This window comes from Oreochromis aureus, linkage group 19, assembly GCF_013358895.1.
Source record: "Oreochromis aureus strain Israel breed Guangdong linkage group 19, ZZ_aureus, whole genome shotgun sequence".
NCBI lineage: Eukaryota > Metazoa > Chordata > Actinopteri > Cichliformes > Cichlidae > Oreochromis > Oreochromis aureus.
In genome coordinates this window covers 8,708,809-8,733,948 of record NC_052960.1, presented here as the reverse complement: position 1 = coordinate 8,733,948, position 25,140 = coordinate 8,708,809, and the positions used below count along the sequence as shown (strand labels likewise).

Sequence of the window (25,140 nt, the reverse complement as noted above, 5' to 3'; positions counted from 1 at the left end):
AAAACACTTTAAAGTGAGTTCTTTAAACCGAGTCAGAAATGTGACTCTTTGCTAGGTTGTTTACTTTGGATTCCCTCTGGGCTTGTCCCATGTTACCTGCAGAGCCTCGCTGCGTTTCTGGGTCAGAGCTCCCAGAGCGTCCCACTGGTCGCAGATCCGCTGGCAGCGAGCGTTAACACTGGGGGAGTCATAGTAGTCCAGCTCACTGGAGCACAAAAGAGACAGGAACACAAGTGGTTCGTTATCTGCAGTAGAGCAGCTTTAACTCACATTAATCATCTTTCATAGATAAGAATTTTGTTCCTGTTTGTCTGTCATCTTGATTTGTTGATTTTGTTTTTATGTGGCATGAAATGAGAATGAGCAGAATGTCCTAGTTGTAGGCTCAGCTCTTACTGTGCAAACAGGGAAGCTGTAAATGCACAGGAGCCCTCAAATTATCCAACTCTGCTTCATCCTTTTATTGATCCACAGAAGGTTCCTGCACAATTTACGATTTCCATCTGTTCACTTCTCTTACTTTAACTCCTGTGCAATGGCTGCAATCTGCTCCACGCGGTCCTGGTGTGCCGCCAGGTCACTCTCAAAGGCCTCGTGTTTTTTCAGCAAAGCCTTAATCTCTGACAGAGAGGCCGTCTCATAGTCCCGCTTCTGCAGCATGTCCTCTTTACCTGCAGGGGGAGACACAGAAAGTATATCATTAAAGCTAAAATATCTCCAACCTATAATGCTGCATTTTTACTTTACCTCAGCCACAAAGCACTAAACACAGGAGCGCTTTAGTTCTTTATGTTCATATGTGCACTTTTTTCAAAACAGTAGGTACCTTCAGTCCAGGCTTCGTGGATGGCTGCTTTCTGCCTGAACTTCTCTGCCAGGTGGTCGAGTCTCTCCAGCCTGCGGATCTCGTTGAGGAGCCATTCTTCGTAGCCTTTCTCTGCTCCCTCCAGATTTCCCCACGCATTGTTAATGTCCTGTATGAGGCAAAGGAGAAACAGTCTAAACCAGGCTGTGACTTCAACAGATGAAAATCTGAGCTATAAATCCAAGTAAACAAAACAGCTTTCATGTTTTGTGACTACATATATTATTTTACAGCTATACACATCCACAACCTAGCATTACTTTATTTAAACGTCGCATTTACTTTTATGGCTCACCGTCTTAAGTCTGTACTTAGCAACTGTATATACTCTACTTAAGGAGTGACGACTTATTCTGTTTAGATCAGTCCTCAACGTGGAGCTGAGACTGCTAAACCTTGAGTGTAAAATGTTAAGGTACTATTTGTTGCACTGTTTGAAAACACTTAATGTTTTACATGCATTCAAATTGCTTGGAATTTGCATGTGCAAATGTTGAGCACCTTAATTACACAAAAATCGTTTTACAGACTTGGCGTTTGAGACATTTAGAAGTTCAAAAGCAGTTGTTACTTTTGTCTGGCTGTATTTGAGCTTTGATAAATGCTTTACAGATGAGGTTTTATTGCCTTTTTCAGTTAATAATGAAAGCTTTAAGACTGAACCAAAGGGGAATTGAAAACAGTGAAGTTACAGTTGGGGGAATCTTATTCGATTTGTTCATATACTACTTATTTCACAGTTATAATGGGAAAAATGGCTCCTGATATTTTGAGACTTTACAAATTGTAAAATGTTTATGTAATTGTTGTCACTGTGTAATTATTCATATTATGTAATAGTAGAAAATGCAAAATAGAGTAAAAAAAGCTACAATGTTTTCTGACATCTCAAACTTTTTCAAGTTTGTTCTTTCAGAAACTGCCCTGACTTACCGAGACCATCTTTCCCTCAGAGGGCATGAATGCAGGCCTGTTGCTGAGCCTCAGCTTGGTCTGCAGGGTGTTGAAATTGATCTCCAACTGGCACTTTTCCTGCACTTTGGGCGGCTTGTGGAGGCGGCGATAATCTCTGAAGTCCTCCAGCTTCTGCTGCATGGCCTGCATGGTGTTCTCCGGCATTCGGTTCTCCAGCCAGGGGATGGTGCGACGGATCCACTCCAGCAACTGGGGTGTTGTGTAATGCGTGGAAAAGTGTATGTATGTATATGTGTGTGTGGTAAAGGATGAGATTATGAGGAGGCAGATGGAGGGAAAATGAGTTTATGGAGATGAATGGGGAAGAACCATGCAAATCACAGAAATTGGAGCGTAATGATTGTCAGAGAGGAAGAAGATGAGATGTGTTGGATGTGATTGACATGTGAAGAAAGAATACAAGGTGAGATAATTAGTTGACTAGTTACGTTTTACTAACTGATTGCAACGAAATGTAAGTTTTGTGTCTTTTTGCATGTTTTCTCTCATTTTCTTTACCATCATCCACAACAAAGCATCAGATATACACAAATATTTTTTTATTGAAACTTCACTTAAATTAACCTGACTTTACGACAGGTCACTGAATGCACCAAAAATAAGTCTTTTTAAAATAGGTTTTAATAAACTGTTAACCTTTAAAAATCCACTGATTTTTTTCAAGGAATTGTTCACTATTTGGGGAAATAGCCTCACTTTCTTTTGTCATGAGAGATTAAAGTCTCAGCTTCACTGGCATAAAGTGCTAGCCTGAACCTGCCCACAGGTACTGTGGTAGGTAAATACGTAAGGATAGAATTAAATAAAAACATAAAGTTCATATCTGTTTGTTTAATCTGTGACAATGTGCATAACTGTGAGGTAACTCTATAATGTTCTCATGCAGCGTGTACTTTACCAGTCTGGTCTAGTTCTCTGCTACCTCATTTATAAGCAAATGGTATAAAATGAGAGAGAAAACAGACCAACTACCATAAAATCAGATTTTATCTGGTGCACTTCTGTGCCTAAAACCTGTTTGTCTGGCCGCTGGTTATCTTGATATGCCATGTTTATACCTGTTTAGAGCACAAATACCCCCAGGGGTAGGAGGTGAGGGAGTGGCTCAGTAAGGGTGAGGAAAACAGAGAGGGGGGGGGGAGTAGAGAAGTTGCAGGGCAATTAAAGGATAAAAACTGGGGTGTGCTCACATCACTGGCCAGCTTCTCATAGTCCTCCATCAGCTGCTCATTCTCTTGGTTGACAGCCAGCACCTTGCAGATCCTGTTGGCCGCTGTCTCTGCCTAAATGGCGGGGGCGAGGGGGGAAACAGTGTGAGACCCACAGCTGAGAGAGACAGAGCAAATTTTGAGCCTTGGTGTTATGCAGCCATCTATAATGTTCCTTGTATATCTAACTGGTGAGTGTGCCACAGGTGATATATTTGATCTGACTGCATCCATCCATCCATCCATACTGCCTACACAGAAGCACTCCAAGATTTCCCAAATGAGTCATTTTTAGGGAATGAAGCAATACATCAGCAACAGCTCTGCAGGAAAGTAAAATCAGGACAGTCACTGCATGTTACCATACCTATAATGTATAATAATGTCTGTGCTGTACTGAGAATGTCAATGAAATGCCTCAAGATTAAATAGAGTCCAGCCTGTTTCCAGCGGGCAGGACTCGAGAGAGCAACGGTGACAACTCGGAGAGCTGTAACAATGATGCATTAAACTGTACCTGTCATCAGGTGTAGGGGCAGCGTTCTCTCTGCAACACTATCTTTTTATAGCACAGCAGCAGCAAATAGTGTGTTATTTTAGCCTCTCAACCTACATAAAGAGAGCTCTGACTGGAGAAATGTAGAGTGAAGCCCAGTGGGGGGAACAGAGGGGCTCATCTCTGACATAACACCTCTGTCAGTCTTTAATACTGAATGCACAATGTATGAATAAATCACCATGACAATATGTAGTCGGTAACCTGTTGTGTTTAAGATGAAAATGCTGTAAAGAGAAAAGAATTCTGAAAGAAAATACAAGCAGAAACTGAAGCGACATGCATAAAGTCTGGAAAATCTGCAGCAGATTTTAGCTGAGAAATGCAGCACAGTTTTTAGCATAAAACAAGAAAGGCAGAACTCCATCTGTGACTGCAGCAAATCAAACCCATTGTCAATATAACTCTGAAGTGCTTGACAAGTAAATGTATTGATTGAAAAGGCAGTGCATCCTTGCAGCAGTGTCCTTTTAGAGGGTGCACAGTCTCAGTAAGCTAAACCCAAGTCTCCCTCCTGCCCCATTTCATAGTTCGCAGCCTGGCATCCCACACCGAGGACTGTTTCCAGCCTCTTTTGTTAAGAGATCACAGGGGAAACTTGGCTCGGTCAGAGACATGCTCCGGGGGTTCCACCAGGAGTTGCCTTAAAAGGAGAGCCATGATGTGCAGGTCGTGCTTCTGTGAGCAAATGTTTGCATGCTGGGCCTGTTTAATGAAAGGCTCGACAGCCAGGACCTCTTTCATGAATTACTTTGTTGTGACATCACAGGGACAAGAAGGGAAGGATTATTAAGGTGAAAACCATCTTCCCATTTATCTGCGGTGCCACTGTGGACGCTGCCCTATTTTGTGTCTCTTCTGTATGATCAGCAGAAGCCCCACAGACCTGCTGCTCAAACCTTCAGGTCAGAAGAAAGTCAACTCAAAAAGACAGAACAGCTTGTTTCAGACAGTGGAAAAACTAAGGGGGCGCACCAAGACTCAATATAACAAATATTTTTAATGGAACAATTAAAGGAAATTTTATCATAATAGGTCCCACATTAAAACCTAGAGATCAGATTTCTTTGATTCTTTTCACATTCCTTTTTTAATTCAAGCCCTTAAACTTGCAATTACTCATTTTTTAGCCCCTTTGGGACAGCAGAAACACTCATTAAACACCACAGCTTTCTACCAAATAACAGATTTGGAGCATGATTGCAATTTTCCCTCCCGTTAAGCCTATCTTTTTTTTTAGCAGCTAAAAATGAGTCCTTTTGTCTAGTGTGAAGTTTAACTGAGCTTTTCACTTTAAACACTTGACAACACTGACTGAGAAACAAAACAATTAAGTGGCATGTCTGACAGCGAAACTAAGAGCTGAAAGAAGCTAAAACAAAGCACAGAACAGCAACAAACTGTGATAAAATCCTGGGTTTTCCCCTCACCACATAGACTATGCACTAATAAAAATGGACCATGTGATCCAGTGTTAATAAAAACATTAATTATGGGGCTGTAACTTAAAATTGGGCCTTAAAGAAGATGGAATATGTGTGTAACTACAAACTCCACCACAGCTCAAAGAAACCTCCACAATGAGAGAAATAACTAATCGTTTTTTATATTCATGTTCCATTGTCATGTAGCTAACAGGTGATACAAGGGAGAAAAAGGAACAGACAACATAATCACGTCGCACAGAATTTATTTTTGGATCAGAAACTGAATTATAACCTGATTATCAGGAATTACACTTCCTTAAAAACAATATTGTTATTTAACTTTGCAGAGTTAATGTGAGGATTTCCACATGCAGAGCGTTCCAACATGTCTAACTCATAGTGTTTATTGCTAAATATCTGCCCTAAAGGGTGAAATCTGAGGTGTTAAACAGAGGAGGAGTAACTGTTCCTCCACCCATCGTTTCTGAAATCTACGCCAGAACTGTAAAACTGTGTGCCAGCCAGCAGCAGTTTCCGGACTCCTGCTTCTCAGGAGAGCTCCATTAAGAAGTGGATCCTAATAAAGATTTTAAGTACAGGAGACTTAGCGGATATCCTGCATGTGTGATAAGTCTCTATTACTCGCTGCGGAGATCTTTAGCGGATTTGGCATGTCTTTGGAATAATATATTCCACTGAGAGTGCAGGGACTAGTTGCAGGGGTGTACATTGTATCAGGGATCAATATACTGCTGAAAGAGAGGCGATAAGGAGGCTCTGAATAAGCCAAGTCTCCCAGTGGAGCCTCCCACAATAAAAATGCATCAAGCGATAGCACTTCGAGGCACATAAACTCAATTTTCAGACAGCAATGATGTCAGCAATGCAAATATGTGTGTGTTTCTTGGATTGCTTAATGTTTTAATATGAAGTCAAAGCAACCAGATATCCCACTCCCACCTAGTCTATAATCAGGATTTGGTGTGCAGAGAGGAAGAACTCTGGGTGTCCTGCCTTTACTGCAGGACAATAGAAAATGTTCTTTAGAAACTTTACATACGAATCCAAAACATGCACGCTGCTTTTAGTTCTATTTTTCAACTCCACAGACTCTTCCTGTTAGCTGCTGAATGCTCCATTATGTTAAATACGTAAACTCTTACTGTTTTGTCTGCTGTCTGAAGCTGGACCAATGATGTACAGTAGAGGTATTTGAATGTTCTTTGGACACTGTAAACATTGCTATGAGGGAGGTGTAAGTGAATGGAAACATGGAACTGTATAACCCAAACAATGAGCTAAAAAAATGCTAAAAAGCTTCAGAGAACTAAGGCAAAAAATATTCACTGCCAACCAGTACAGCAGGTATTTTTGTGAGGTTTTTTTTAAATTTTTTATTAGGTTTTATTCCTCACCTTCTGTTTGCCTGAGAATGCGTGGTAATAACACGACACATAAGTCATGACGGCCTTCTCATCTGGCCTCAAGGTGCTAATGATATCTGCCAAGGGAACAGAGGAAAAGGAGAGAGGACAGGGAAGAGAAAAAAGGCACAAGAGTAAAAGTGTGCAGAGACAAAAAGGGCCAGCAGGGGGTGCAGTGACAAGTTATCTCCAGTTTACCTGCAGTTGGTCTTCAAGTTAGTTTGTCATTAGCGATTCCTAATTTTTCTTGTGAATAGTGAGATGCTTGCCTTGATTCAAAGTGGGAGGTGGAAGCATGAAGTGAAAACACATTCATTTTATAAGGAGTAATGGTTTCTTGAGTGTTTTAACTTTTCATTTTGTTGCATTGCGAGCCAGCTGTATGTCATCCCACACCTCCTTATCTATGATGCAATCCAGAGTCCAGCTGTAGTTTAACTTCTCTCAATGAGGCACACCACTCTCTCCACTTATAAACACAGACATCTTTTGGTGCACGTTGCTCAAACACAGCTGTGGTGAAGTGCTCTCTCCACTGCTGGGCCTCTTAGATGAACCTGGCTCTTATATAACTTCTGCCTCATGATGCTGCAGAGGTGCAGCACAGTCTCACATTTCCTGTTGTACTTCTATGTACGCTGTTGTCAAACTAACAGACAGGAATTCGTTATCCCACTGAGAAACTCCAAAGTAGCACTTCTTTCCTGCAAAGCAACAGGGAAATGGACTCCTGTGTGTAGCCAGCTGCCACATATCCAGCCTCCTGCTTGACTACAAAGCACCAGTTTTAATTTTATTCATTCCTTCACTCTCAATTTAAGCTGTCACTCGAGGGCTGAACATAATCGTCCAATTAAACAGTTACATATCCCCCTCTGTAATACACTTCAGGCTAATTTGTGTCAAACTATACTATCACAGCCAATCACCATCACTCCGATCAGATAAACGTCGCCACACTTCCCACTCTGCTTTTGCTCAGCACCATGAAACCCTAATGAGGGGTGGCTCTGCTAGCCTGCAGTGCCATTACAACAAGGTAGACTGGAGACACACTTGCACTCATTGCCTCTAAGAACAGCGTGTTTTTGTCCCATCATGCATTTGGTGGTGTGAACCATGCGGAAAGTAAAAAAGACGACCCCTGCAGGGGGCGTTGTGCACTGCAGAGAGAGAAGGATACCGTTAGGAGAAACACGTGGAGGTAGAAAAAAGGGAAGGAGGGGAGTGAGGACGAAGAGGAGAAGGAGGAAGGAGACGCTGCATCCAGGATACCTTCTGAGCGCCTGAGAAGGCGTGGTAGAAGCTAGAGACGTAGGTCATGATTGCCTTCTCGTCCGGACGGGCAGTGCCCACAATGTCTGTGGGGAAGAGAGGACGTCAGGGAGGGGATGGAGGATAGGGTTGAGTGGGAGGAGGTTGAGGTTGTTAAACACAGAACAGTTAAATGAAAAAAAGGGAAGCAAAACTCATCACACAAATAATATTTATAGTTAAGAGATGTAGCTAAAGCTATTTATTAATAGCTTTAGCTACATCTCTTAACAGAAAAACTCCAGTTTTCACGTCTAAAACTACTTGGTGAGCAAACCATACTTGAAAATAAAGGATGACGTCAGTAAGGCTTAATTTATTTGTAGAGAAAGAACTGAATATTTACATTTAGTAGAAAATAGTCTCCCATTGTTTGCACAGCTGCACAAGTGAATGTTAAGGCCAAAATATACCCTCTCAGGAATCAGATAAAGCCCACTTGTTTAAAAGTTGGTCATTTGAAGTCAAAGCAGAATGTCATTACCAAGAAATCAACAAATAGACAGAAAAAGTGGTATTTTTTGCATTCCTCGACTCTTTTCTGAAGGCACAGTAGCTCTCACAGCTGTAAACACTAAAGCCTTTAGAGTGGTTGAAAGTAGAAATAAAGTGATGTAAATATACAAAGATCGAGTTAAGGTGACACCCAGGTCTTCAAAGAGCTCTCAGATTTCTGAAGAGAAAATCTAAGAGAGCAGATTTTTGCCTTTAAACAAAGAGAGGCAGGAAATCTGCTCTTCATGATGTCATTTTACAGTTTGACTCCCTGCCTGCTCACCTTCTGCGTCCAGCATCTTGGGGATGTCCAGGTACTTCTCTGCCACGTCGAAGGCTGTGTTCAGGTTGGTCATGGGGTCGTCCTGGCAACAGCAACAACCAGCAGATCATCAAAACTTTTATATTGCTTTTAACCGCACCATAGAAACAGTTGACATCATCCTTGGAGATATAAGCATGGTAATTAAAGTTAGCTACAGGGGCTGGCAACCAGTACAGAAGAAGGTACAGCTAGAGTTCTTCTTTAATTGGTCAAAAGACAATGATGTTACTTCCTTGTCTTATTTTCAGAGTTTATTTGAGGCATGTGAAATGCAGTTACTCCCGTCTATAGCTCCAGTTCGGGGTTTCGATTGCAGTCGAGCAGCACACTCACCTTGCGCAATTTTCCATAGTCAATGAGCTCTGGACGGTGTCGATGAATGAGCGCGCAGAACCCCAAACCATCTTTCCAGCTGAGAGAACGAGGTAGAGAAAGAGTGATCAGGAAAAATGGCAGGAATTCAACTTTAATCAAGACCATCCCCATCAGTCTGTCCTCCTTAATCAGCTCTGTGTAACTCAACCCCGAATCATTCCAACACCACGTGCCATTTTACCCATATCTTCTGCACCAAAACGTGCTCAAACAATAGCTCTTAAGAAATTCAATGTTTTTTATCCTTCGCCATGAAATTTTCCTTTGTGCTTTTGTTGCAGAATAAGAAATAAGACATAATAAGACGAGACAGATGTTCAACGTGTGTTCGGGACCCAAAGGAGACAAGAAGGCGGGGCTTTTGGTGCTTTTCAAAAGAGAAACTGTTTAAAACTCTGATATCTGTTGGAATTTGAGCGCCAGAGCCTGGAACACATTCAAAGAAAAAGATATTCCTGCTCAGACACTTTTGTACACTGAACAGACATGATATCTTGGTGCTGGTTTTCTTTCATTTTCCAGAGCAATTGTCTTGGCAAGTGATCTCACTGCGACTCACTAACAGATGTTACGTGGTTCGCTTTTTATTGTATGCAGAAACCAGTTGGCTCTCTTCTGCACAAATACAATACAATGCCAGGTTTTAGTGACTCATATAAAGTTATTTATAATTCATCTTCAGCATTTACTGCATTTTGTCATATTTAAACAATGCAGCACAATCTTCATGCAGATATTTTCTGCTTATGCTTTCTCTTTTTCATGAGACTGACAATAACGTTAACATTGGGCCATTTGATGATCAGCATGTTATATGCACTAATATACTCCCATATCATCCAGATGCTGGTAATTTAACCATGTGTTCATAAGACACCAGATGGCCAGCTCCTCTTTCACCCGGAGCATGGGGTGTCTATGATTTTCAAAAGGAATTTCAAACTTTGATCACACACGCTTACACTCCACAGGTGTTTTTTGTGTTGTTTTATTTGGTTTTCTTTTGTTTTATTATATTTTGCTGTTTTCACTGCCTTAAGGCACTGTTAACCTAAACAGGACTTTATGTTTTAATCCTCTGTGTTCAGCACATCAGGACTGTGTGTAATAAAATGTGCTTTACAAAGGAAACCGTCATTGCCACCATGGGACAGTTTTCAACTTTGCCTTCAACCTAAGTAAGCCTGAGCACAAAGAAGGCCTGTGTATACAAATAATTCTCAATCATTTAAAACTATCATGCACCGTGATGCAATCTGAGAAATAATTCTGGATCATATTACTGAGCTATTGTCAATTGTTTTGTTTTGCTCTTATTTATGTTTCACTACCTTTCCAGCCTTTTGCATCTCCAATATGTGGAGAAAAGCCGACCATGTGGATATTCTGCGATTTTTAGATTAGATATTAGATTTGAAATGATTACCAAGTCACTGCATCCTATCATTTTTGGATCCCAGGTTATAAAATACATACAAGGCATAGCAGCTAAATCTGATTTTTCTGTAGCTCGATGATCGTGATTGTGATTTTATTTCTCTGAAATATATTTTTAGCTTGGCCTTCTGTGGCTCATTGATTGTTGCCCTTGGTGCTGAAACCAGTTGGTCTAAATGCAGCACGATGAGATGGAGCCTCACAATATCATCAATCTGGGGAAGCTGGAGAAGATTTATTAGTGCTTTCTGGTTCCAAACAACAAATTAGTGAGATGGGATGCTTAATGTATTACTCGCCATAAAAAAAAAAGTGCCTGTAACGCACAAGAGGAGTTTTTACAAGGGTGCTCATTGCTTCTCATACCTGAAGCAGCAGTATGTGAGCGTTCAGGAAAGAGAAAAGCAAACTCTGTACTCTTTCCTCCTCTTCCAACTCAAAAGCCCTGCTATAATCTCTCACAGTGAGACCACATCAAAGATCGGGACTCTGCTCTGGCAATCCCCTTCTCCTGAAATGACCTCATCTCCACCTTCTCATCTCAGCTTTCATCCACATCTGAGGATCACAGAGGTCTCCTTTCAATAATTCAACATACATGGAGGCATTCTGTGACATGGATCCAGGCCCAGCCAGGCCTGAAATAGGGATGCCTGGGCAGCATCCTTACTTGTATTTTCACATTCAGAACTTACAGCTAGTCGCTGTAATTTGATTAATTATTTGCATGCAACATGTCGATGGATAATTACTTCCACTTCCTGCGTTTCACAGTCTACTTTACGAGGATGTCTACTGTCTGTTCTTGGTTAAGGGTGTGCACTCTGCTATTTCAAGTCCGATCTGTTCACTATCAGCGCTGTCTGAGGCAACTGCTCTCATCTGCATCGAGTCTGAGCCATTTATGAAATTGTGTGTTTGTGTAATTCGGGTGTTTTGAAAATTAACTCCTCATAAAGACCTCGCTGAAACAGCCAAGCTGAAAACCACATTTTAACTGAAGCAGTGCCCTTTGCCGATATTTGGAGGGTAGAAGGATTCATGCATAAAAAGCTTACCAGTAGGAAAGTATCATGTGTCAGTAGGGGACTTCCAAAATTTAAAAACACTTCATTGAAAGAGGCTTAAGCTTTGATTTTTGAGGTATAGGTGGCAACAAGACACCTGAAAGTGCAAGTCCTCGAACACGAACAAAGACTAAACCCAAATACAGAATTTAAACGCATGAAGAAGCATCCTGTTACAGATTTTTTTATTTTTTTTTTTAAATCTCTAACAGGATGTCTCACAGCTGGGATCGCAACCTAAGAATCTGTGTTGCATTAACGTTATGTTACTGTTATAATAGCGTATACAAGTTCATAGTGTTAGAAGAGATCTAGATCACAAGGTGACACAAATACACCTCTGTTTATATGTGTGCGCACCTGCCAGTCCAGCAACAACATGCCTCAGGTGTTTAAGCGTCTCATCGTCCATCCATGATGAGATTTGTGCGTTTGCAAAGATTTGTTTTTCTCAAAGTTTCCAAAACAAAGACGAACGACAAAGACAAAGGTAACATAACCCAGAGTGGACGGGCCGATATTTAACCATCCTCCTGTAATCCAGCTCTGAACTTTTGCTCAGGTAATATCTGCTTACTGTATCTCCTGATTGTCAGAAATAATTCCAACACTAAGCAACAAACTGGGCTGTTTTCCTTTTTCCCCTAATCTTATTTTAAAGTTTGGGTATAAATGAGCGAACAACGAAGAGCCAAAAGCAAAAATGCACAAAAGGTAAATTTTCCACTTAGGTTCAGACTACATAAAACTGACTTTAGCTGAGGTGAAGGCACCCCTGCTCGTACACATTCTTTAGTCTAATTTTCCCTGTTTGACATCAAATTTTGAGCCTCCGATAGTTATGTTTATGGTTCCACAATCTCACGTGATTAACTGTAACTGCAGCTTAGCATGTGAGTAAAATTTGTGTTCCTCTCCGGGCTCGTACCTGATGTGAAAGTTTTGGATGTTGACATTCTTGTATGGGGCAGTCTTCCTCTGGCACCACAGCAGGAGGCCCTCTTTGGCAGATGTCTCTGTGGTTGGAGAAAAGGGATCATTGTGAAGTTGGAGCAACTCTCGGGCTTTTACTTTGACCGACTCTCCACTAATCCCTGTTTAGTGCTGGATTAAGTGGAGGTGAAGAGAATGGAAAGCATGTGTGACTGCTTGGAGGTTTCATGCTTTCCTATTTTCAGTCAATACCAAATGGTGTCAAGCATCCTCTTAAAGCAAACCAGTAAAGCAAAATTCACTAGTAAACACAGTGTGGAGATGCCGAACAAAGCAAACTTTGCAAACGTCTGGCGTTTAAATTGGTTTATCCTGTAAGTGCATTATATACGTTAACCATGGACAGGACCGCATCGCAAACGTTTCCACCTTGATAGAAAAAAAAGCATCTCTGACACATTCATATACAAATGACTGGAAATTGTCTCAAGTCTTTATGAGGTACTGTGCACTTTTTTAAGCTCAGTGCAATGCGTGACAAAGGTCTTAACACTGAGACACTGTGTCAATGAAAAGTGTTTTCAATTGCAAATGAAGACAGCGAGCTAGGCTTCTTTTCAATAAACCAAATGAATAAGACGCGTGTGGAAATGTTCCCACAAACACAACCACACACACACACAACACTACCTTCCACAGAAATGTCTTGAATGGCAAAGCGGAGGATAATGGTCCAGATCATTCCCAGGGTCATCTTGGCGTTGCCATCTACGATCTCTGCAAGAGGGAAAACCAGTAACATTTCAGGACTGGTGCATTCAGTGAGCTCACATCACTCCTATTTTATGTTCTTTACATTGGCTCCCAATAGATTTTAGAATTCGTTTTAAAATGATTGTTTTAACGTACAGAGCACTTAATGGCCAAGCCCCAGATTATTTATCCAAGCTTCTCACAAAATACACTACTGCTCGTCGTCTCCGCTCACAGACTCAGAGTTTGTTGGTTGTTCCCCGTACACGACTGAAGACGAAAGGGGACAGAGCGTCTGTGGCACCAAGGCTGTGGAACTGTTTACCTCTACAACTACGTTTGGTTGACTCTGTGGAATCCTTTAAAAAGCAGTTAAAAACTTTACTGTTTAAACAAGCTTTCTGTTGACCAATGCTTTTTACATTTTTACATTTTTAATTTACATTTAAACTCTATAATGTATATATTGTGCATTTCACTATTTATTGTACTGTTTATTTTAATCTTTGTGTACAGCGCTTTGTGACTACCTGTCTATGAAAAGCGCTTAATAAATAAACTTTACTTACTTACTTACTTACTTATAGTATAATATATTTTTCTCATATCTGGCTTGACTGGTGGTTTTCAAGCAAAGAAAAACTAAATTTTTAGGTTTAAAAGTTGAAAACTTTGGCCATGGCTCTCAGGAGATGGCAAAGCCCTTTGGTTTCATCTATTTAATGGATTGCCATAAACTTTGAAACTTTGCCACATAAGGCTTTACAGACTGCACCTATTCTAAGTCCCTTGATGTGGATTAAGAAACACTGGGGGGAAAAATAAAAGAAGAAACTCTCAGGAATGCAGACATGTTTAAAAACAAACAAACAAACAAAAAAAAACACCATATTGCTCTGTGAGATTTATAAGTAATCTTAACATCTAATATTACTGTACAACAACTTTTTAAAAAACTATATTGCTATTCTGTGCTGTACAGATACAGGCAATTACTGTAAATGTTGTTGCAACAAAACTTATATGTATTTTGGGTGTTTGGAAAACATTTCCACTAAAATTATCAAAATATAAAGATGCTAAAAATACAGCAGAACAATTGGATGTCATCCTGAGGCACCAACATCCCAACTTGGAGTAGTTTCTTCTTAAACTACTGAGTGAACGCTTGTGAGGCCAGCAGTTTAACAGACTCACATAACCTAACATGCACTTGCACACGAACCAGCTACCAAAACAGAGAGTGGAGACGCTCAGGTTACAGCACACGCACAGGGAGGCTGATCTCATTTGCTGCTAAGAATGCCGTATCTCCACTATATTTTGATCCCTATTTAGTAAAACAGCTGCTTGCTGAGATATCAGTGTTCGAAATCTTTTAATCTCGATGCTTAGATTAGACAACAAGATAACCAAGAGGTCAACTAAACACTCAACTTCACTTTAATGATTTCCCATATGTGTGCGGCAAAGCCTTTATGAATGAAACATGTGATGATTCAGTGATTTGAGCCAAGACCTGTTAAGCTGTCAATCAGCTGTGCGCCTGCAGCTGAAGGCTGTGAATGAACTGCCTGTGTCCAGCCCTCTCTGTGTTGTCGATAATGAAAATCCCCTTCAACAGGTCACCCTGTTTGCCTGCCTTCAATAATCATTTGTTTCTGCCTCTAATCCAATAAGGCTTGGAGCACGGCCGCTTGACTGTGACAAACTTAGACTGCGAGATGCCAGTCAGATGTCTCTGCATGTAACGCGGTGCGAAAGACGCCCGCGATTGAATTAGGAGGCAGCAAAAAGTCGAGCTCGGTGCTTCAGGCTGACACATGCAGATACATGTTGAGATTAGCTCTAATGAACATGACTGATCCACCAGGGGAAGAACAAAAATCCTTCTAATTCCATTTGAAACTGCATCCCCCCGTCTTTTATCCCTCACCCACAACAAACCCCCTGAGGAGTCGCAAAGACGTGAGCCTTCGACTAGTCACATCCCACCACCGCAGCTAGCAGAGCGGCAGGACCAGGAGGGGATTCCAGGCGGATAATCTGTCTGGAATGTTGGTCTGGCTTAGGAGCTTTTATACTATTACTCTGGGCAGAAAAAAAAATCTCTAGTTAATTTCAAGTTATTTCAATTAACTTAAATTTAAAATGCACCTGCTCTGTCTCAGGTGTGATTATTCGCTGGTGTTCTCTGTTTGTAATCAAATATTTTTGACTTTCCTACTGCTGGTCTCACTGAACACATAACTGATATCTCTCGAGCTCTGGAAAAATGACAAAACCAGTTTTTTTTAAAAATATTTTAGACATTACAGATCAGGTCTGTCAAACTCAGCTACCTCATGGGCGCAAGTTTGAGCTCATGTGGGACGGACCGGAGTAACTATTTATTCCCCCTAATTGCAGCAATCACCAAAAATCTTTACCATTCTCAATTAACAAAATTGTTTATGTGTATGTACCACAAGACTTATTATATTATTCCACCTGTTAAATATTTTCTGTCATCACTCCTTTTTCAGCTCTGTAATAAATCCAAATATATCACCAGAAATAGGTTGATTTCTATTTAAAATAGTTATTCACTTGCTATTTTTTTAATAAAATAATACTATAAGTCACTTAAAAAGTTGACATTTGTGCTTGTGAATTGTGAATTAAAAATATGTGAAATCAATTTTTCATTCAATCCCTGTTTACGCAAATGAAGCAGAATTGTGACTTTTCAGATTTTACATTGCAGCTCAGCTTTTGTCATTAAAACCTTCTCAAGCTAAGGAGTTCTTCCAAGATTTGTGCACGACGCTGACAGAGACCGGCTTATGATGGAAAGACTAGAGGTTCTGAACAGCAGGCGTTAAGACTGGTCAGAGGTTAACCTTATTAAGTGGCATTGGGGAGGGACAGTAATGCCCGTCTTAGCCACCGTACAAGGGATCATATTCGTTAAAGGGACACTTCACAAAAAACATTAAAACATATAATACCTCCTTTAGTCAATACAGTTATAAATTGAAGGAGAATCTATTAACCTTGAATTCTAGGGCTTTATTTTTGGTTTATTTTCAGTAGAACAGACTCTACTAGAGTGGTTTTTACAGTTAAAATTATTCCTTATTCCTGTATTTACCTTCAATTGGTCTTTGATGAAGACATTTTCGCTTGTCTCACTTTAAGATTAACCTCCCTTTGTACATGCAGGTTTGTGGGACTTCTGTTATCATAGGCAGAGCTGTGTGGCTGAGTTGACTGCATTAGGCCTCAGTCACACAGCCCTAAAGACCAGTCAGCAACCATATGGCAACCAGAAAAAATCCCACTGATAGGTGAGTGGCTGCTGGAGGTTGCTACAGGTCACAAAGAGATATATGGTGCTGCACTCCTCCTTGGGATTTCTTTGTTGCTAGCAGGTTGTCACCAGTAGTTTACCGCAGAAACAGAGAACATACACCTTCAAAGTAAAAGTTTCCCCTTTTGAAACCTGTTGATTGCAACAGTAAGGCAAAACTTTTACTCTGAAGTTGAATTTTCCAATTTCCTTTTCTCTGTCCCATTTTTTCACGTTTCCAGGAAAAAAGGAGTTTTTTTGGGTGAAGCTGATCTTACCCAGCCACCCCCAGCAACCACTTGCCAAAAGGTTGGGGGATACACATTTATAGTCACTGACGATATCAGGGGTAGGGGACTCCAACCCTTAATCGCCGGTGTCCTGCAGGTTTTGGATATGTTACCTCCTCAACATGTCTTGTAGTTCTCCAGAGGCCTGGTAATGAACTAATCATTTGATTCAGGTGTGTTGACCCAGGGTGATATCTAAAACCTGCAGGACACTAGCCCTTGAGGTCTGGATTTCCCCCCACCCCTGGATGATATATAGAAATACCTGTTTCCAACTCAAGACAATAGCAGTAGATAAAGAGCACTGAAAACTACATTTGTAAGCAGTTTTCACAGGGATGTGTTCAGAAACATAAATGTTAAACTGTTAACAGCAAAATCAGCACACTATCTTTAGTATCTTTAGTAATTCTGGGTAGTTTTTAAAGCCATCTTTCAGTTTTTGAGGAGCTCTGCAAAATATCTGTTTACTTTCACTCTAAACTAAACAGTAAGCCAAAAAATATCTGACAGTATATGATTTTTTCAGAGTATACTATTTTTTCAGACTGTCTGTCCAAGACTGGACAGACAGTCAGAGAGAGTGAGAGAGACAGAAAGTGAAAGTCGAGTGTTTACTCTGCTAAAGACTTGTTTACTCTCAGACGGGAAGAGGATGGACATCCCCAAGTTATTTGTGCTGAACAATGAGCAGCCTCAGCCCCAGAGGGGATTGCTGATCCTAAGATCTACTCTCAGAAAATGCACTGCAAAGCACAAGCTCTGCCCGAGCACTCGGCAATAAGGATCTCATTAAACCGCACAGCAGCCTGTGCCACTGCCATGGTAACAGGGGAGAAAGCGAGAGGGAGGGCCGGAGGCCACATTATACATAACTATTTACAACAGAACAGTAGCTATTGACTTGGCTGATGACCTAATTAAAATCAACAGGTGACAACGTGAAATGCAAACTAGCTACAGAGAAGGTCATTCTGGGTTTTATGGAAACTGTCCGACCTTTGCTTTGATGTGACATCACTCACCTTCAGCTCCAATAGAAACCAGCTTCACTCCTTTGCTGGCGATAAAGTCGAGGGCTTTGTTAACATTGGAGATCTTGTGGACTCTCATCTTGCCTCTCTCTGGTTTGGCCAAGCGTTCGCCTGGACAAGAAACACATTTTCAATTACAAAAAAATATTTTTTGATTAGCAAAAATACATGACATCTTCCAAAAACAATGTAATGTTATTTTAATACTTTGTTCTGAACTCCACCTTCAAATTGACCTACAGCTCTGGTTTCCATCTGCATAATCAAATATGAAGGCCTGAATTTAAATTCCTCTCATAACCAGACACATTATAGGAGATAAAGCTGTTTAACTTGTGTTTCTTTAGTTCAAACAAACACAACAGTGTTATCTACACTATGATTTAGCTGTCAGAAATACATTTTATAGCATACTGTTGGACTAGTAATGTAAGGGGAATTCTGGTAGCTAAAAATCAACAAGTGCTGTTTTCATTCAGGTAATCTTGTTAAGCAAGGAGCTTTTTTCTTCACCTGAGATGACCTCCAGCAGCAGCATGAGTTTCAGTCCATCCCGGAAGTCCTCTTCGATGTTCTCAATCTGCGTGCCTGCTTTCCTCAGGTGAGAGTTACACCAAGCTGTAAATGTCTATACGATGGGGAAAGATAAAAACACCGTCACATGTGTGTATTTAATGTACTGCAAAATATACACCAAACATGAGCCAACCAGGTTCTTAAAGGGGGCGAGTTTACTTATCAAGCAACCAGAGTTTCTTTGTTTGCATTGTATTGTATTGCAGGCTTATTCAGTTTTACAATCTGATGATACTGGCACTAGTTCAAAAGAATAAAGCAAGCAACGGTGACAATACCATCGGCAGGAGATTATTTGGATTATTTGGATTGTTTTGAACTGTAACCTTTTTGCTGTAAGTGTAACGGGCACAATGGATGGTGAACACCATAAATCCTGCATTTTTGGCTCATTGCACTTGAAATAATGGGACTAAATCTTTCTCTGATATATTAAATAACAGTAATATGGGTACTGGAGTGCACCAGAATTATCAGCTGTAAAAACAAAGAGCAGCTCACAGGAATGCTGTTAGCTTTAGGGCACAAATTTGGTACAAAAAAAAAAATAACAGGATCAACATGTTTCATCTTTTGGGAACCACGAATGTTTGTACAAAATTTGTGCATTTTCGGAGAACTTGAAGTAGATGCTGACATTTTTCAGTCTAGTCCAACATTGCTATCCACGGGGAAAAGCTGCCAGGAAATCATGTCTGGTTAAGATATCTGTGAACAAAATACTGAAACACTGCCAGCTCCGTTTACGGTTTATGAGGGATGAGGGAGTTCTCCTACAAGGACTAATAAACCACATCATCGGGACCTTTAAAAGTTACATATCAATGGAAATCTGTTGATGGACAGATGCAATCCCTGCTCCCACCCTTTCACCTTTTCCTGTGGTGCCGACAAACTTGACTTCTGGATTTTCCTAACAAAACCACCGCACACTGGAGCATTGTATACATACAGTAGGTGTAGCAAGCCTTGGATTGTCTGGCATTGCTGGCATGCAAACATGCTAATGGAAACCATCTGGAGCAGGACCTCAACCGCCCAACAGGAGCTGGCATGAGGACTGGGCCCGTTATGCACCCTGCTGCAAAACGCCTTTTTATGAGTTCCCGAGTTAATTGCATCCACTGTGCGCAAAGATCAGACACCATGTTTCCTCCAGAGAGCTGAAGGAGGACCTGCAGGAGCAGAGCCAGGCGTTTATGAAAGCCAACACTGTCTTTCACTGGCTTGCTTTCCACTGCTGGGGAACAAAAGCCACTTAAAAGTCATTGGCGATCTGGTTCGAAGCACTTGTGGAACTTCCGCGATGAGATCACTCTTAAAAATGGAGTGGCTTGAGGTTTACACGGCTATCAATAAACTACAGTGTGGAAGGGCTGGGTTTAAGATGTGTGCGAGGTTGATGGCGTGTGGTGGAGTTTCAGCCAGCCAAAAAAACTGGAGGAAACTCTGTAGATACTGTAGAAGATGTGAAGGGAAACGGACAGATTATATGGTGTTTCATCCCTAAGGGCAGGACTGACAGAAAAAGACCAGCACTGAAGATTTATGTGCAAACAGCAGGCACACGCCCTGGACCCAGAAGATACCACTTTCCAGCAATACTACTCATGATTGAAGTCAAGCTCCAACAGGCACTAAGGTATTTGAAATAATTCTAATCAATAGTCCCTTTAGGGGCTTGCCAAATGTTTTAAACAATCGAGGCAGAGCTGTGGTGTCAGCAGCTTGTGTGAATACTGTGTAATTTAATCAAAGTATTAAGATAAGAGTGTTTGCTGGCTCTGCAGGTTCAGATTCTTACAATGTTCTGTCTCTTTTTTGTCTACGATGACATTCTTGACAAGTGCCAGCTCTTTTGTTCCCTCCTCTTTGTGAAACACCTTCAAAATAACAGAAAGACGATCTAAATTGTATCAGGACATTTTGCTAACCACCTGCAAACAGCTTCATATTAAAGGAGAGCAAAAAAGACAGGAAATGGTCTTTAAAGTGGAGTGTTTTGTATGGTCTGAGCAGAATAAAATAAGTTTTTACCTAAAACTTGTGATTAGTGCAGATTTATAAAGACCAGGGTGTTGAAAACGCTCAGAGTGAAGCTGCAAAGAGCACAGTTGTGAAAACGACTAAAAGTTCACAGAAGGAATGTTAGCTTGTTAAATGTCTTGGAAGGAGGGCAAGTTTGACTGCTTCGGGTTGGACGACAGGCCTCCTCCTGACAGGAATTAGCCGGCCCTCCTGCAGTTTCTCTAAGTCTCTGGGTCACTGTGGAGTTTGGCAACAGCACACAGTCCAGGCTGGCAGCCACCTGCACCATCACATGACCCCCCTCTGGCTGCGCTGTGGACTACACTCCCAGACACCTTCAGGTGTTCTGAGGCTCTTGGCAGGGCAGGACTCAGAGTTGCTGCTCCACTGATCACAGAGAGACAGATTACTGCACGAGCAGACAGCCAAGCATGGCTTTGAACTGAAAAGCTATAGTCAGTCTAATCTTACAAAAAAGAAAATTAATATGAGAAATGTGCACATTTTGTTGACCCAAGATCCACTTGCGGTCACCGCATTTGTGGGACTCGCCAGCGACATTACCCAGCACAGTAATAAGATGCTGTTCAGTCCTCAACCTAAAAGTCTTTCTATTGTAATGTTAAAAGTGAAGATATACTATCTGATCCATTTCCAATTTTCCATCAATAAATTGTTAGGATGATAATTTTTTTTCCTGGAATAAAACGCTTTATCCTGGAAGACCAGATTTAAGATCCACTTTGAAGGATTCTTGCTTTTAAAACAAGCCAGGTTATAGTTGCTTGTCCAGCACCAACTGCTACAGAGTGGAAAGGTGACTTTTTCCCCATTGCTCCTCCTTGGGATTGAAAGTGACACCACAACTGTGCAATGAGTTTCCATATGACTCAAGCTCGTCTTTGCAGAAGATTGCCAACCCAACTTAATTAATAGCCATGGTGGACTCCCAAAAGAGCTAAGGGAGAAAAACCTCCTCTGAGAGTTACCTAAGAGTGAGGCTGAAGGGCTTTCCCTGTGCTTAGCACATATATATTTATAGCCTGGGGAGGATGCAGGTTGAGTAGCATCGTCAAGAAAACCTTACACAGTATCATCAGACACAATATGATGTGACATCAATATAATATACTTAAAACTTCCAAGACTTACTTTTATAAAAAACAATATTAAAGAAAGCCCATGTTTGCCCATCATCTCAGCTCTGTAGGTCACTGAGACTCTGTCTCTCTACTACCATCAACTTCTCTCTGTCTGATTGTTGAAAAGCAGGGACTAATTTAAAAAAAAACAAAAAAAACTGTGTCACTGTTTTTGGATCTGCAACAAAAGGACAGAGTTGCCCACATCAATACAGCAAACTGACCAAAAACTCATGCAGCTGTGAAGCATCTAAAGAGATTAAAAACTGCTCATTATATGAATCCACGGTGTGGCGTGTCTCGTACTATTCCTCTGCACTCCATGTGCAACTGTTTGGTCCTTGTACAGTTTGTGTCAGTACAGTATGTGCTGTGAATCTCTGTAAGCTGTTGACATGTCTGCTCCAGAGTCCTGCCAGTGCAAAATCGTTCTCATTACTGCCGTTTAACGCAGTCTGTTTCAGCTTCAGCAGCATAACGTGTAACCGAGCAAAGTGAAAGCATGACTGAAGGGACGAATGTGTCTGTGGGAGGAACTGGAGGGTCGTAAAAATTGGAGGCCTCCCCCATTCTCTGCTCTCTCTCTTTCTCTGTCTGGTCTCAGCCTCCCAGAACTGAGGCAGGCTGTAAAAACAACAGGGGTCAAGAGTGGGAGAAATCTGCTCCACATCAACTTCGGGGAAGTCTGCCAGTGAGCATCATTGCATGCAATGTTTGTCCCATGGCAACCACCGAATCCGCAGTTCAGGACCCTTGAATACCACAGGATAATCAACCTGGATAACCCGTACTCAGTGGTTATAAACACTCAATAATAATTTATGTCACTGGGTATTTTGTTAACCACCAGCACCAATGAAAGAAATCTGACTCAAGTTTTAGTAAAATACAGCTACAGATGAGTGAGCAACCATCTAGCAACCACTGGTTGCAAGAGAAAAATCTGTATGCAGTAGCTGTGATTGTTTACTATTCATGCAGCCCTAAAGGCCGGTCGGTAACCTCGTGGTAACTCCTGGTCACTAGGGAAAGGTGGTTGCTAGTAGTTGCTACCATGAAATTGGTTGTAAAGAGTGCTATACTGAAAACTTTCTTGTGATGGCTTGCAGGTTGCATGTAGTTTGCATGGCAGATGCTAATGAACCAGAAACAGAGAAAATTCACCTTTAAACTAAATGTAGTCTTACTGTTGCAACCAACACATTTAAAAAGGTGCAACTTTTACTTTGAAGGCGGACATTCTTAATATCTGGTTTGAGTTGTACTTCCTTAAGCTTAAGTCTTTTCCCTTGTGACCATTTGCCAGATGGTTGCTAACCAGTCTCTAGACCTGTTACAGAGAAGTTCACAGACATGTACTGCATGGCATTTTTATTTGTGATATGTCAAAGCCAACTGCTTACCCACAGATACTCTAGCTAAAGTTATTCTGCTAATATACTGGTAAAACTTGTTGTGTTACAGTTTGCATTTGCTTGGTGGCTGTTATGCATAAAGAGGATATGAAACAGCTCACTGCAACCAAAATAAAATGGACTATTAAAGTCAATAAACATGTATATTTCTGTGGGTTTGGACATTTCTGGGAAAATCTGGGGCAATGTTAATACATACGGATGAATAAATAAAAGAATAAAACTGACCAGGTTTAACTGCAGGGAGTGGGGCAAAAAGAAAAATGCATTATATAAATAAATAAGCAAATAAATAAATAAAAAAAAGAAATTCTGTAAACTTAATAGCTTTTTCTTTGGTTTCAACCATAATGCCATTCTTTAAAGTGCTTTTTACAAAGCTGTTTTGTGTAGCTGTAAGGATTTAATAGGTTCACTTATATGTAGACCTCAACCTGTCAAACGACCAGGAACAAATGACAATACTGATCACATATTGGAAAATGGGAGAAAAATTCCTAACAGATTTAAAAGGAAAAAAAAATCTACCAATATAAATTGGTTTGATTTGGGAATTTTAAATATCTAATGAAGGTCAGCTCGACTGAAGCTTGATTATAGATGACACAGATTAATTTGATTTTAGCAGACTCATCCTGACATATGACATTACTCAAGTAAAAGGCGACTGTGAGTAAGCCACTGTTGTTTTTATTTCAAAAAACGCTAAAGAATTATAATATTGAAGCAGTGACTATGATTAATAGTATTAACACTTACAAAGAGCTTTACCCACTACTGAACTAAATAACTACAATCATTTCTCACTGTATAAAACTCTCACATATTTCCCTCTTCTTTAAAAACCCACCATCTCCCCTCACTCCTCTTCCTCTACTCCCATCCTCCCCCTTTTTGCCCACTCTCTCCCACCTCATTAATCACCCTCACTTACAAAAAAGATTTCCTGCCTCTCTGCCAGTTCCATATTAGTACAATCCTTTTAGTGAAACAAGCCAGCTCATGAGTGCGAGCCCCTGCCATATCCAAACACGCAGGCAGGGTGAGTTTAGGCGAGAGAGGAAAGGCAGACTGTGCTGGCAGAGCCTTTGACACAGGAAGGCGGTTTTCAACACTGCGACCGGTTTCTCAAGCCTCAGCCTCCAGCTCAGGGCCTCTCGTGTCCCCACGAAACCCCAGAAACAGGCAGATAAACTGCAATGAAAAAATACAGTCTAGGAAAATATCTTTCCAGTATCTCCTCCAAAATGTTTAACAAAGATGGTTAAAAAAAGAAGCAGTTTTTCTGTTTTATAATCAAATCCACAACATGAAACATTGTACTGCTGCTTGCAGCTCCTGCAGTAATGAGAATAAATACTGTCTGGATGAGTTGACATGGAAATGGGCCTCTGTAGATCCCAGGCAGGTAAAAACTGTCATCTCTATCCTAAGTATTTCTCCTACCTTCACTTCACGCTGGCTCGTGGGGCAGGAAAGTGCTGATGGAGAGAGTTTTTTGTTCCAGGAAAACTGAGCTGCTAACAGTCATACAGCACTTCCCTCCTCCTCAGACCCCCAGATGATTTCCTGATGTGATGGATTAGGACATTGCATTTAACCAGACAGGCTCACAGAAAGCACATTCTGATTTAAAATGGCACCCTGGAGGAACAGCTGTGCAGGAGAGGAGTGCCTTGCTCAAGAGTACGCGAGCAGTAAATGATAAAAGGGTGAGTTGTTACTCATTTTCCTGTTCATGGGGAACTGGAAAAAAGCCTAATCGTAGCTGTGTTTGTAATTTTAGTTCCAATAAATTACACAAATGTGTAGATTCAGACATGCAAAGGAAATCAGTACAAATAATTCACGCTGAATTAAAATTTGGTGAACTCTGACAATGCCGTTGAGGAAACTGAGGTCCAAAGAGACAAAAACACAGGGCCTTGTGGTATAAACTGAGACCAAAGCACATCCAAGAGAAGCCTCTATGTGGCCAAAAAGCCACAAAACGCGAATGAAAACCAAGCTAAAGTTAAACCACAGCTTCCCTGTGCATTTCTGACAATGCCATAATCTGATATTGGCTTCATATATTTGTTACATCCTTCCATCCAAAACCCAGAACTGAGAATAAAGGTCTGGCAGAGCAGATCGAATAAGATTCGGGTTACTGCCGTCTTCAGTTTGG

General features: G+C 41.0%; 1 protein-coding gene across 3 annotated transcripts in view; it reads right to left on the bottom strand.

Moving 5' to 3' along the window:
• The window catches only part of actn1 (actinin, alpha 1), a 54,455-nt gene that overhangs the window by 9,676 nt on the left and 19,639 nt on the right, over positions 1 to 25,140 (bottom strand). For all 3 annotated transcript variants that reach the window (XM_031733453.2, XM_031733455.2, XM_031733452.2), the window contains exons 2-13: positions 18,323 to 18,437; positions 17,801 to 17,920; positions 13,092 to 13,178; positions 12,397 to 12,484; positions 8,923 to 9,001; positions 8,548 to 8,629; positions 7,731 to 7,816; positions 3,031 to 3,123; positions 1,799 to 2,029; positions 827 to 974; positions 521 to 671; positions 97 to 205 (exon numbers count right to left, since the gene is read on the bottom strand). In XM_031733453.2, coding sequence (XP_031589313.1) covers positions 97 to 205; positions 521 to 671; positions 827 to 974; positions 1,799 to 2,029; positions 3,031 to 3,123; positions 7,731 to 7,816; positions 8,548 to 8,629; positions 8,923 to 9,001; positions 12,397 to 12,484; positions 13,092 to 13,178; positions 17,801 to 17,920; positions 18,323 to 18,437 — 1,389 coding nt within the window. The remainder of the gene's footprint in view (positions 1 to 96; positions 206 to 520; positions 672 to 826; positions 975 to 1,798; positions 2,030 to 3,030; positions 3,124 to 7,730; positions 7,817 to 8,547; positions 8,630 to 8,922; positions 9,002 to 12,396; positions 12,485 to 13,091; positions 13,179 to 17,800; positions 17,921 to 18,322; positions 18,438 to 25,140) is intronic.